The sequence below is a fragment of the Danio rerio genome, chromosome 19 (assembly GCF_049306965.1).
Source record: "Danio rerio strain Tuebingen ecotype United States chromosome 19, GRCz12tu, whole genome shotgun sequence".
NCBI classification, from domain to species: Eukaryota; Metazoa; Chordata; class Actinopteri; order Cypriniformes; family Danionidae; genus Danio; species Danio rerio.
In genome coordinates this window covers 37,145,486-37,159,041 of record NC_133194.1, presented here as the reverse complement: position 1 = coordinate 37,159,041, position 13,556 = coordinate 37,145,486, and the positions used below count along the sequence as shown (strand labels likewise).

General features: G+C 37.8%; 1 protein-coding gene across 5 annotated transcripts in view; it reads left to right on the top strand.

Annotated features, from left to right (window-relative positions):
- elp2 (elongator acetyltransferase complex subunit 2) overlaps positions 1-13,556 on the top strand; it is a 50,889-nt gene that overhangs the window by 36,367 nt on the left and 966 nt on the right. For all 5 annotated transcript variants that reach the window (XR_012394630.1, XR_012394629.1, XM_021468089.3 and 2 more), the window contains 4 exons: positions 1,455-1,644; positions 7,788-7,909; positions 8,994-9,136; positions 9,225-9,338. Coding sequence is in view for 3 of the 5 variants with exons in the window: in XM_021468089.3 (XP_021323764.1) it covers positions 1,455-1,644; positions 7,788-7,909; positions 8,994-9,136; positions 9,225-9,338 (569 nt within the window). In the remaining 2 variants the exon portion in view is untranslated. The remainder of the gene's footprint in view (positions 1-1,454; positions 1,645-7,787; positions 7,910-8,993; positions 9,137-9,224; positions 9,339-13,556) is intronic.

Below are 13,556 nucleotides of genomic sequence, written 5' to 3'. Positions count from 1 at the left end.
ATATATATATAATTATTTTAAATAATTTCTTTTACATATATATGCATTTTGTACATACATGGATACATACATTTGTTTGTTTTCCTTTAACTGGAATGATATACAATAAATTTAAAAATAACAGTGAACCAAAACTGGCTGAAAAATGATTAATTTTGCAGGCGAACGTTTGATTTTGTTAGTAATTGATGTTTTCTTATTGTTACACTTTTTTATTGATTGAGTTGACATTTTATGCCCTTTTGTGCTTTAGCTCAAGATTCTAACCTCAAATCAGATACAGTAGCACATGGCATGTCTCAAACACAATTGTATGCATTTCCATCATATTACATCACAATAACTGATTTGACAAATAAATAATCTACTATTAGTATCTTAAACATTTGTACAAATTAATGAGAGAATAAAGACATGACTTCCTGTTTTCCGCCAGAGAAAGTGACATGTTTTTTTAACATGTCTTTACAGATCATCCTGTTTTTATTTTTGTTTTTTTGTTTTTGTAACCGATGAAGCGGTGTTGACCAGAATGTAGGGACACATACAAAATGATATTTTAGAACTAAAATACTGAAATATTTCACACAAGTATTTATTTGACTTCGTAAAGACAAATCAAAATAATAAAAATCATATATTTTTAAGTTGTTTTATCATATTTCAAGCTGAATGTGAGGAGTGAAGGTTTACCCATCATGTATGGAATTTAGGAGGCAGATAAGGTCAAATAAATAGGTATAGTGGGGGTCTTTAAGTTAATATTTTCAAGATTAATGTCCTTACATAAACGTACATATGTAATTTTTTTTTCAGGGATAATTTGAAATGATGCGTGTTATTATTTACAACTTTCATTTAATTTTGTGTAAAAATAATAGGTTTATGTTGGAGATGCTAACTCTAGAATCACCCATATACTATTATTTTATACTAACAAGCTTGAGCCAATTTCGACCTTACATCCACATGTCAGTTAATTTCTCTTCTCTTTATGTAATGAGCCAGCTGTCATCTTAAAAACGCATTGAACTCTTCTGACCAGGGTTGAAAAGCCAGCCCTAGATGCCCTCCGGCCACCGTGACACACATTCAGAGACAGCTGAAAGGAGATCATTGGTTTTGTGTCCTGGATTGGCCCCCGTGGTTCCGTCAAACCCGCGCTGATCGTGCACAAAGCTCTTCCGAGTGAAAGCACATTCTGCGTGTCACCTGCCATTGTTCACGCTCGAGCAGAGATTGTGAGGTTTATTCAGTAGGGCTGATGTCGGGCTGCTGCTGGGGTCCTGCAGGCTCAGATGACTTTGCTGTGGACATGAGGTTTATCCTCTAGTCCTGCTGGCTGAGCTGAATGTAGGACCAGAGCCCTACGGTTGAGGTTTAGAGAAAGAGGACAAGCTATGCTGAAAATGTGAGCTTCTGGTAGTTGTTAAAAAAAATGTCTTCTGTCACAGGCCTCTAAAGCAGAGCATGCATCTATTCTCCTCTGGAGCACAGCATCATGGAAACAGCTTCAGTCGCTGTCTTGCCACAGCCTGACCATTACTCAGATGGCCTTTTCCCCAAATGGACAGCTTCTGCTCGCTGTTTCTCGAGACCGCACATGGTCATTATGGAGAAGAGGAAACCCTGACTTGGATACAGGTGAGCATCATTTCTTCGCTTTCTTTTTAGATTTTACTGAAGTATAGATGGTGTCCTGTTTCATGTAGAATTTCCTAGACCTGTATAACCTTTTTTTCTTTTTTTTTTTGGTGGCAATTGCTTGACTGGTGTAAAACTAGGGATCTTATGGGAATTAGTTTTTTATTCACTGAAATAGCGATTAAAAAATGTCCTGTAAATTCTAACCATTTGCAATCATTTCAATATTTCAATTTAACAAATCAGTAACACTTTAGTTTAGGTCATAATTCATGCTATTAACTAGAGCTGTAATTGGGCCATAAATGTTAGGCCGGATAGGGCCTGAGCCTGACAGAATATGGCCTGAGACCGACAAGTATATTTTGATTGACAGCTTTTTAAGGGTGCTTTCACATTAGCACTTTTGGTCCGCACCCGGGTACGTTTGATGCCATTGTATGGTACGTTTAGCTAGTGTTAACGTGTCTTCTGAACTCGGGTGCGCACCCGTGAACCGTACCCGAGTCCGCTTGAAAGAGGTGGTCTGGGGTACGGTTCATGCGAACTCTGGTACGGTTCACTACTAATGTGAATGCAATCGTAACAAATCACGGAAGTGAACCGTCATTTGTACAACAAACTATTGTTTTCATAACGTTTGTTTGTGTTTGTGTGTGTGTGTGTGTGTGTGTGTGTGTGTGTGTGTGTGTGTGTGTGTGTGTGTGTGTGTGTGTGTGTGTGTGTGTGTGTGTGTGTGTGTGTGTGTGTCACGTTTCGTACCGGACTGAGCCAGAGCAAACACAGTAATACACAGTGATGTCTCCTACAAAAACAGCTCCTGCAGACACTGTGTGATGTCTGAATGTTTATAACATTTTTGCGACAGATGGACGCGAGTCGCTTTCAGTAGGTCCAAAACTAAAAGCTTCAGTAAAAGCAGAATGGCCGCGATGTGCGGATGTCTTTCCATTTTGGCGCTTGCTTTCGTGACCGTCACCTAGCAATGGCCGTGAACAAAACAGCAGCTCGATGATGCAAGCGTACCGGGGTTAGAAGGAAAAAAGACAGTATAAACACAAACAAACCGAGGAGGTGGCAGGGGGAGACAATCGAACTTGGGTATGGTCCAGGCAAATGAACCAAGTGTGAAAGCACCCTAAAAGCCAGAACGTGTTTACTTAAGTCCTTAAGGTGACGGTGAAGCTGAATATTAAAAGAATGATGCCATTAACTTATATACTCTGTCTGCATTATGCATTTTAAATTTAAATAATATTTAGTTTTCATTTGAAAATTCTTTATTCACCAAGAGTAGGCTTCATATTTTTGTGGAGGAACATTATTGAATCCACTGTAGATGGCTTTAGCACGGTGCTGCGCTCACTGATGGTGCTTCCAGATGCACTGAACACCCTTTCACTGCTGCTGCTGGCTGTGATGCATACTGTAGTACTACTCATCTGGCTAATTTTGCAAGTTTTGGATAGGATTGTTTGTTCATCTTCCACCAGCCAAGAACATCCATTTCATTTTCCATGAAAGCGGTTTCAGTGTATCGAGTGACCTCATCATTTTCCCTGTCAGCTTGCTGTACATTTTTCCCACTCTGCAAAATTCACTCATTTTGACTACTCATTTGTTTCCCCTTTGCAGGGATGGGCTTTAATAGTGTAACAAATGTTTGATTACTTCCTTGCGCTAATTGAAATGCATCACATGACTGTTCATTTACCGTGCAACAGGCTAGAGCCTGGCCTGACCCCGTCTTAAATGATAGAAATTAAGCCCGAACCCATCCGGTTCAGGCAAAGATCTTCAGCTCCACTATGAACTACTGGCTTGTCACATGCCTATTATCAAGATATTAACTGTTCATTAGTAGGTATAAAGTATGATCTTATTCTGCATCTCTACATCTCTAATCCTACCCAAAACCTAAACCCAATTTCTACATTCCTAACTGAAGAGTTTAGATTAGAATTTACTTGTAAAATGAGCATTTCTTTAAGGCTCTTATGTCTAGGTTCAGTAATTTCACTTTTTGGCAAATAATATGTTATTTTCATTGTCTTTAACATAAAATAAGTGAATAGAAACATAAGAGATGTTGATCTGCTGATGGCTGATCTGTTCGGCGAAAAATATGACTGCGTGTCACTGCAGCCCAAATGACTAAAATGATTTAACGATATAAAGAAATCTCCGCTGTGCTGAGCAACAGCGCTTCTTAAACTGAACAGTGGATCATCGATGATGTAAGCGTGCTCGGGCCCGAATGCAATCTGAGTGCGGGCTAAAGGGGGAGACGGTAGGGGGGGGCAAACATGCTTCGGCCTGGTTTAAGGCAACTGTACATAGTGTGATTATAGAGATTATGCTTCCTATTGGTCAATGTCACCTCATAAAGCATCGCAGACATGGCATGTGTGCCACGCTACACAAGAAGAAATGATTCAATCTTGTGTTCAGAGGCCCATTTGTGGTTTATAAATATCTGTGACACCCTACATCAAGCAAATAATGCCAAAAAAGAGGAAAAAGGAATGTAATCTGAACCAGGCTTTAACCAAACCTTTCTGAGACACTGAAAACTGTGAATCATGAATTACATGCATGTAAAATCACACGCTGCACTGCTTCACTCCAAAACAGACATATTAAATAATTAAATAACAGCCTTTGCTGTTTGATAACTGCACAAATCACAGTTTTGTGTTTATTTTGATTAATCGTGCAGCCCTATACCTTAAACCCCTTAAGAAATAAGATCCAGCAAGATGAATGGGAACTCTAACAGCTTCCTCCAGGGTTTATCGAGCTCCTTACTCATAGACAGCTTTTAGCCTCCTCCATTTCTCTTTGTCAACACTGAGAGTTTGCAGATGTTTGACCGCCCTGAGATTCTCCTGGCATTTAGCGGCAGTCGTCTAGCACCTCCCAGTGACCGCCCTTCAAGAGTATTCTACGAAAACGCGGCTAAATCACTGTTGACACAAGATAACTAGAGGAGCGTCTGTTTTTCTTCCTCCATTTTGTGACGTGTCCGAGGCCTGGCGCAGTCCGTTCTCGTTGAGGCGGGTATTACTCACAGCCTGTGTGCTGCAGACGTGGAGAGGTTATTCAGTGTCACAGCTGATCAGAGAACAGTCGAACGGTGTCATGTGTGGAGAAATCTCTATCGCAGAGACGAGCTGCCTCCCCTGCTGCCTCCCTTCTATTTGTCGGACCGCCTCTCTTTTGTTTTCTGGCTAATGAGTTGAGACTCGTCAGTGTGAGACTGGCCAGATGCGGCTGCCTGAGCTTTAATTAGCAGAGGCAGGCTTGTGTATTGGTGTGTTTCAGGGCACATGCATGGAGAGGGGTTACTGGCCAAGGTGGCATCGCCAGGGTGTGATGACCTCGATAACTGGACTCTAGGCCATCACTTAATTAGTCTACACTGTAAAAAATGCTGTGTTCCACACAATTGCTTCATGTCGTCTCAACACAATTTGATTAAGCTTAATTGTTTTAACAAATTAAAGTGGATTGAACATAAAAACAATTAAGTTATCTTCAAAAATACCTCAATAATTTAGTTTTTTCAGCTTATTTTAAATACGTAGTTTGACATAATTAACAGACCCCCTAGTTTTTCGTGATTTTGCGATGGCTGAATCTAATGCAAAATCAACAAAAAGATTTTTTTTTTGCGATTCTGCAAAATTCTTAATTTAAACACAAAATAATAACAAAAATTAAAATAATATAAATGTATATATATTTAAAATCTAAATTTTTAACGCAAAAAATCACAAAAAGATCATGAAAAACTATAGGGTCTGAATAAAAATAAAACATTTTGAGTGTAGAGAAAGAACAAAGAATACTAACTGCATTTTATTATTTTGTGAATGCTAATTTAGCATTGAATTAAGAAAAATACTGATGTGCTGATAGTCATTCACTGTATGGTGATAATGGACATACACAGTAGAGGTCTGAACCTATACTGGTTTCACGGTTCTGTTACGATTATCTTGCCATCGATTCGGTTCAATTCGATATCTCGGTGCATCACAGTGCATTGACGATGCTTTCCATATACAGTGTTATATTTTAGGGGGGAGGCTATAACAAGCTGTTTGTATAAACACACAGACACACAGCACCGCACTGTCTCTCATTCAAACACATACACAAACATTGACAGCACCAAACAAGCAAGCAAACAAACAAACACACACACACAAACACACACACTTAAGCCCTCGCAACAGGGAGAGCTCGCGCTGAGCGGAGCAGAAAAACGAAAAAATGAAAAAAATAAGCACTTTTCCGACGGTCCCTTACTGAGAGCTTCTCTCAGCGCGAGCTCTGCCGGCTAAAGTAAACGCAGATTGCGAGGGCTTAATAAGAGCAGTGCTCGTAATGTCGAGCGAAAAAAATAAATAAAGACAGCTGTGAAACATAACCAGCTTTGTTTTTCTGTAGGAAACACACTTTAGATCTTTTGAGGGTAAGAGGTTTTTGAGTTATTGTGTCTATACCTGAATGTGTGTCAGGAATATCGAAAACAAAACCAACTGAACCGAGCTCATTTCTGGCGCCCCACTGGATGTACAGCGCCCTTAGCATTTGCCCATGGTGCCTATGCCACGGGCCGGCCATGAGTTGGCTGAGTGTTATAAATACCGGCGCTCACATCCCTCACGACAGAACACATAGGAGATAAATGACGTCAGTACATAATAACCGGTTATGATTATTACTGAATCGATACCAAATTGACCGCGTCTGCATCGCGGTGCACCGAAGAAACAATTAATTTTGACACCCCTAATACACAGTATTGTTCATTATTGTGGACACTTCAAAATACTGTGAATAATCATTTATTATTGTGTTTATTTTATTACTTATTATTTCAAAGTTATTTTTAGAGTGTCTTTTTAAGAATATTCACATTGTGTTGACAGTGGTTGTTCATCACTGCATCAATGCTTGAAGACTTTTGTTCATGAACTCATTTAGCTTCCATTTGTTAACTGTTAATGAAACTAAGGTACATGAAATGACAACTACAAAATCAGGTGATGTTAATGTCTAATAACGCATTAAGAAACTCATAATCATTCTATTATATGTAGTTAATAACCAACAATTTTATTTTATGATTTTTGTTTACCGATGAGACTTTATTGTGAAGTGTTACCTATTGTACTTTATCATCCTTTTACAATTTGATTTATTATGGTGGCTTGAAATAAATCGCTATACGAAAGTGTAGTGACAAATAAAGGCTTGATTGATTGAAAAGCCAACATACTGTTATCTCACTTAAACTTATTATTATTCTGCTTCTTTCTTCTGAGACTAATTTTAAAGTGCATCTCCTCATAACCCTTTCAAGCTTCATACCTCAAACTTTCGTCAAACCTTCAAACTGGTTTGACTCGGGTTGCTATATCTTTTCTGACTGATCCGACATTCGGTTTTCCGAAAAACGACCCGGAAAATTCCCAAAATTCCCATTGACTTAACATTGGGTCAAACTTTGTGAGCTCATAACTCTGCATCAGACTGTCCTACAGACTTCCAACTGGGCTCATTTAACTCAGTCTAGCCAGCAGCCAATAACTGATGACCTTTTAACTTACTAGCCACTCCCTAGCAACCACTTACAGTACCCTAGCAACTGTCCCATAGACTTCCATTGTAAAAGACTGCCATTGACTTAACATTGAGTCAACCTTTGTGAGCTCATAACTCTACATCAGACTGTCCTACAGACTACAGTCAGGCCTCATTCAACTCAGTCTAGCCAGCAGCCAATCACTGATGACCTGTAGACTTACTAGCCACTCCCTAGCAACCACTTACAAGACCCTAGCAACTGTTTTATAAACTATGACTAGCTGTTTTAACACATGCTAGTTTAATAATAATAATTACTCTGAGCATGTATATATCATGAAGCAATACACTAAATAAGGTAATTATACCTGTTAATGAATCTTTTTTTGGCAGCTTAGGTTAATACTGTGATAATACCATATAGGCTACTTTGAGTCTGTTATTTAAAATCTTAAGCAATAATTCACAACAAGAAATATTAGCAGAAGCCAATACAGATCTATTTTCATAACTCTTTTAAAAATGTATTTATTTTTTCCTCACAGAGGCGATGTTTTCTCTCTATGCAAACACTAGTAAGGACACATCAGTCCACACTCGCATCATTTGGTCATGTGACTGGAGCGCTGACAACAAGTACTTTGTGACATCAAGTCGAGATAAAAAGGTAGGTTCTGTTCCTGATGGCATGGCAGCTGTTTTGTTATGTATGGATTTTTAAGAGTTATTATTATCAAAATAATTTTGTTAAACAAGGTTCAATGTGTCTTTGATGAAGTAATCCATTTGCATCATTTCAACTTATTGCAATATAATTATTTTTAATAGTGGGTTTGTGGTGAAAAAGATGTAGGGTAAAATACATTAGGAAAACAAAAATTTGTTGGCCGCTAATTTTCTAGATTTAGCTCATAAAGGAATCTCAACATGTTTGCATTAAAGAGATAGATCACCCAAAATTGAAAATTCTGCCATCATTTACTCACCACTGACTTGTTTCAATATCAAAAGAAGATATTTTGAAAATGTTGGAAACCTGTAACCATTTACTTCCACAGATTTTGTTTTTCCTACAGTTGATGTCAGCTGGTTCAGGTTTCCAACATTCTTCCTTATATCTTTTATACTGTGTTCATCAGAGCAAAAACAAACTCAAATCATTTTTGAATAAGTCAAGAGTGAGTAAACTATAGAATTTTCTTTGGTCCCACTTTATATCAAGTGGCCTTAACTAATATGTATTTACACAGGAATTAATAGTTTGTTACAATGTACTTATTGTGTAAATACATGTATTCATTGTGTACTTATGCTTGATTAAATACCTGTATGTAATTACATCTGTAATTAACTTCTGTAATTACATTTGTAAATACACTGCTGACCATTCCCTACACCTTAACCCACCCATAAACCTACCCACACCACCAAACCTGTCCATTACCCAACCCCCATCCCAACTCAAGTGCACCACAAGTGTTCTCAAATGCATTATGAACACAGTAATTACATTGTATTTACATAGTAGTTAAGTGGGACCTTTTTTTGGGTGAACATTCAATTTAATTGACCCACTACTTGTGAAGATCAAGATTTTAAACGTGTTTTCACTAAGTACTATTAAAACTCTTTATGTGACAAAAAAATGTAATGAGGGAAATATAAATCATTGACTGCATGCAACTTAAAAGTATTCTTACATTCCTCTCCTTGTGATTTGCGCCATTTGACCTTATCGTGTGTGTTTGTAGGTGATCATCTGGGGTCATGCTGGCTCTGGAGTTGCTGTCGGAGAGGGTGAGGATGCACGTGTGACCTCCTGCTCTTCTGTTCTGGATGTTGGAGATTCAGCTACTGCCGTGTCTATCTGCCCATTTCTATGTTCAGATCACAGGTAACGTTACGCAGGATGTGAGGCCATCATTAAAATCAGTGTCATCTCTCTGGGACAAATTTTTACTAATACTTACTTGCATGTGTAGTTATCTGCTGGCTGTGGGTCTGGAAAATGGACAGATTTTGCTGTATAAATGGAAGCCATTGGAGGATCTGTCTTCTGAATCAGACTGGAGCAGATGTAAAGACACCGATGCTTGGTATCCTTACTTTACACTTTTTTTATACTCTTGAAGTTGAGTTTGCAAACTCCCAGTACTCCTGGGACTTGTTTACACCTTTTGTTAAGATGCAAAACAAACTTATGATTTCTGGAAAAAGTCCCATTTAAATCCCATTTGACTAGCACATTTTAACAACCCATTATGTTTAGAAATTGGGTCAGGAGTAAAAAAAAAATCGATGGTCCTTAGTGGCTGATTGAACGTATTCTACAATATGGATGTACAAAAGATAAAGAAAAAAAACTCTTTCCTTTACCAGTTGTGTTTTTTTTATCCTTCTTTAAGTTTTGCTTAAAATGGGACATATCAAAAATACATTTCCATCCATCCACCCTTGGAGGAAGAAAATAGACGGTTTTTAGTGGCTCATCGAACGCATTCGACAATATGCATGTACAAAAGATATATATCTGTTTTTTTTTTTTTTTTAGTCTTTCATGAATTTTTGCTTTTCTGCTTAAAATAGTATATATTTAAAAAATAAATTTCCATATCCATACATCCATATGTACAGAATATAGTTACAAATATAGTTAAATGTTTGGGGCTATTTTATATTCTTGTTAATAAAATATATAAAAATAAATAAATAAAATAAATCGAAGGTATACATATTTTATTATTATTTTTCCTAATATTTCTTAGGTGATATTCAGTGAATTAAGAACATTTTCACAGTATTTTCCTCTTTTATTATTTTTTTCTGGAGAAGGCCTTATTGTTATTTATTTTTTATTTATTTTTGAAAATCATTTAAGGTCAATATTATTAGTTCCCTTAAGCAATATTTTTTTTTCAAGTTGTCTACGGAACAAACCACTTTTATACAATGACTTACCTATTACCCTAACTTGATTTGCTAACCTAATTAGGCTGATTTATACTTCTGCGTCGAGTGATTGCATGACGCACACACATGAAATCATCTGACAATGCCAGAACTTCATCGGAGGAAAAATCTGACGCTAAGCTACCTGCCTAGCATGCAGTCATGCATTTATACCTCTGCATACTGTTTGTGTTGCTCTGCAATAACACTTCCGAAACGCTAGCTGGCAGTTGGTTTTTATGTCGTCTGTATCATTTTTTTAGCTAAAATTCGCTCTTTCAGAAGTGGGAACTGGCGGACTTGCAACAACTTTAATAATAAGGTAAACACAAAACAATTTTCATCTAGAGCTACTTCACGGGACTCAACACTTGTAAACACTCGCTCCAACAGGTTTGTGTTTTGACATTTGCCACAGCTACCAAGCTGACCAATCAGAGAGGTTGTACTATGGGTTGTTGTGATGTGTAGTTACATTTTTTGAGAGGTCAGCCACAGCGAGGGCTATGCGACCATGCGAAGGCTGCACTGGATAAATATTATAAATCAGCCTTTACCCTAGTTTAAAGCCTTTTAAATAAGCTGAAAACTAGTATTTTGAAAATTATCTTGTAAAATATTATGTACTGTCATCATGACAAAGATACTAGAATTCATTTAAAATAGCAAAAGTTATTAGAAATTTGTTTATAAAACTATTATGTTAAAAATGTTAAAAAAATCAAAGTTTTAGATTTTGTTTACAGCAAAATATTAGAATATTTATATTTATTTTGAGTTGTAATGACATTTTAAAATATTTTTATTTGCAATGCCAAAACTGTGCAGTACTTTTAAATTTGAAATAGTTACACGCACTACCCTGTTAAAATGTCCCATGTGTCCCTATAAATAATCTCACGATTCCTCACTCTCCCTAAAAGTGACACGATCTCAAGTTAAACAAGACAGTCATACCTCCTCCCCGAGACCAGCGCTGGTGGTATAATTGACAACAAAAGGGCCGCATGTATCTGAGCTGGCCCACGCTGCTCAGGAGAAGCTTCAGGTTGATACGGGGGCTCCCGTGGGCCGCTTCCGCATTGATCCGTGAAGAGAGAGAATGAGGTGTCAGAGAGAGGCCAGGCCGTGTTGTGCATTCTGTTTGCACCGAGCCTCTCGCTAGCTGTATCTCTCTCCCCCACAGTGGATTGAGTCCCGACTGGCTAAACTCTCTCTTTCTGTAGGTGTAATTGATAAACTGTCTGTGTAGGCACTTTCACGTAGAAGTCACTCACCTTGGGGGCACGAGAAGTGGAATTTGGAGAGGCATTGCGGTAAGTTTTGGAAAGTAAGATTGATTCATGTGTTTCTTCTTCTGCTTGGATTATTTTTTGAATTTGGTGTATATTCACCGCTGGAAGTATTCGGACAGGCAGAGCTGATGTAAAACATCCAGGCAGCATGCAAGGGGAGCTTCATGTTGACTTGAATCAATGTCTATTCATGCTTGTGGCTTTCAGCCCTTGGATTTCTGCATTGTGGAAAAAACAGAATTGTGTATTTTTTTTTATTTTTTATTTTTAAATTTGGCATGAATAAGTCAAATTAGTGCTGTACACGTAGTCAGATCATGATGTTGACTGTTGTCTGTGAATATAAAACTGAAAGATAGTCTTTAAAGGGTCATGAAACACCAAAACACATTTTTTGAGCTGTTGACAGTCGTATATGTGTCCCATGCTGCTAAAAACACTATTAGGACACATATATTTCACTAATAAGTGAAAATTAGTTGTTTTTGCTTTATTTTCGCAATTTTTGTTGCACTATGAAAAAATGCAGCGTGTTTTATTCATTTGTTTGCGTTTTGGGAAAATCCAGCTGCAAATTCGACTAGAATCAAGATGAATCAATGTGGTCATGTCAGAGTAACTGTGCATTCACACTGAAGACGGCGAAAGCGTTGAAGTTCGTTCTGTCCGCCCTGGCAACAACGCTGTCTGCCTTCACTGCTCTGCTGGCGTCAAAATTAACAACATTGATTTCGTATTTAAATGGGCTGTTGCAGCATATCAGCAAATAATTTACATTCCTCCATAAAACATGCTTTCTAGCGTGAATATGTTGTGTGTTTTTTTTTTTTATCAAATTAATTTAACTATAGAAGATCAAGTTGTTGCATGTGGTGTGGCTTTGCTCCACTTAATCAATATGTCTGGCATCTTCTGAAGCAGCAATACCGTTTTGTACTGTCATTATAGTTAGCATGATATTGCCGTTTAAAAATAACGTTAATGCACATCAGCAACTCACCAGTAGCTTTTTTAAAATAAATTTTTTAGTTATGTCCCTGTAAAGGCCGGCTCACATTGCATGTTTTTTTGTTTTATTTTTAATAATCCTAAACTATTGTAGCATGTCAGACTGTACGAAGTCATGTCAGCCGTCATAAAGTCAGAAACTCCCCCGGAATTTGACGTAATCCAGGTGTGACACTTTCACTATCCCGCGTTCTAAAATGATTCCTCACAGCAAACATAAACAATCTGTAGCGGCAATTTTGCACACAGCATGCCTCAATAACAAAACTAGAAAGAAAAAAGCTGTTTTTACATTTCCCCGTGGTCATTTGAGTTGTCGCATGGACTACATCCTCAAATTCGGAGCGCTCCTATTGGTTCTTGGATTGACGCTCATCACTGCTGTTGCCGCACTGCAAGAACGTGTTTGAAATCTTCCAACACTGCCAGAAGTTCATCGGAGGACAAATCTGATCGCAACGAGCACTATTGCTGAGTTCAGACTGCATGATTTTTAAAGTAGTTGTGTCACGGATATTTTCACACTGCATGACTATCTGGGTTAGCGTTCTGTCGGTACTGTGTTTACACTGTAGGATGGATCGGCGACAGGAGAATTCACACTGCTTGGCTTTAAAATAGGGAGAATCACAGACAACTTTGTCCAAAATACGTCTCACAACCAAACAAACAAAAGAAATCACATGGAAACAACATAAGGTCACATAATATATCTTTCGTTATTAACTACATAATGGGAAAAAAAGGCTTTAGCTTTAGAAACTTGTGTTGCTGACCTGGCTTTTGAAGAAAATTAGCAATCTCTTTTTCAATCATAAAACTTTTCACACGGCATGATTTGAATCGTCAACAGCTCTAGATACTTAGCATGCCAAATATGTCACGGGTGTCAGCGACTTATTAATGTTTCTCTCATATTGTGTCCTTGATAGTTTATACTGTGTGATTGTCACTCACGTGAACGATCACTGATTTGCCTGTGATTTCAGGCATTTGTCTGCGATTTCTCAAAACCTGTTGGCGAGTCAAAATCAGGGCGAAAATCATGCAGTCTGAACTCGG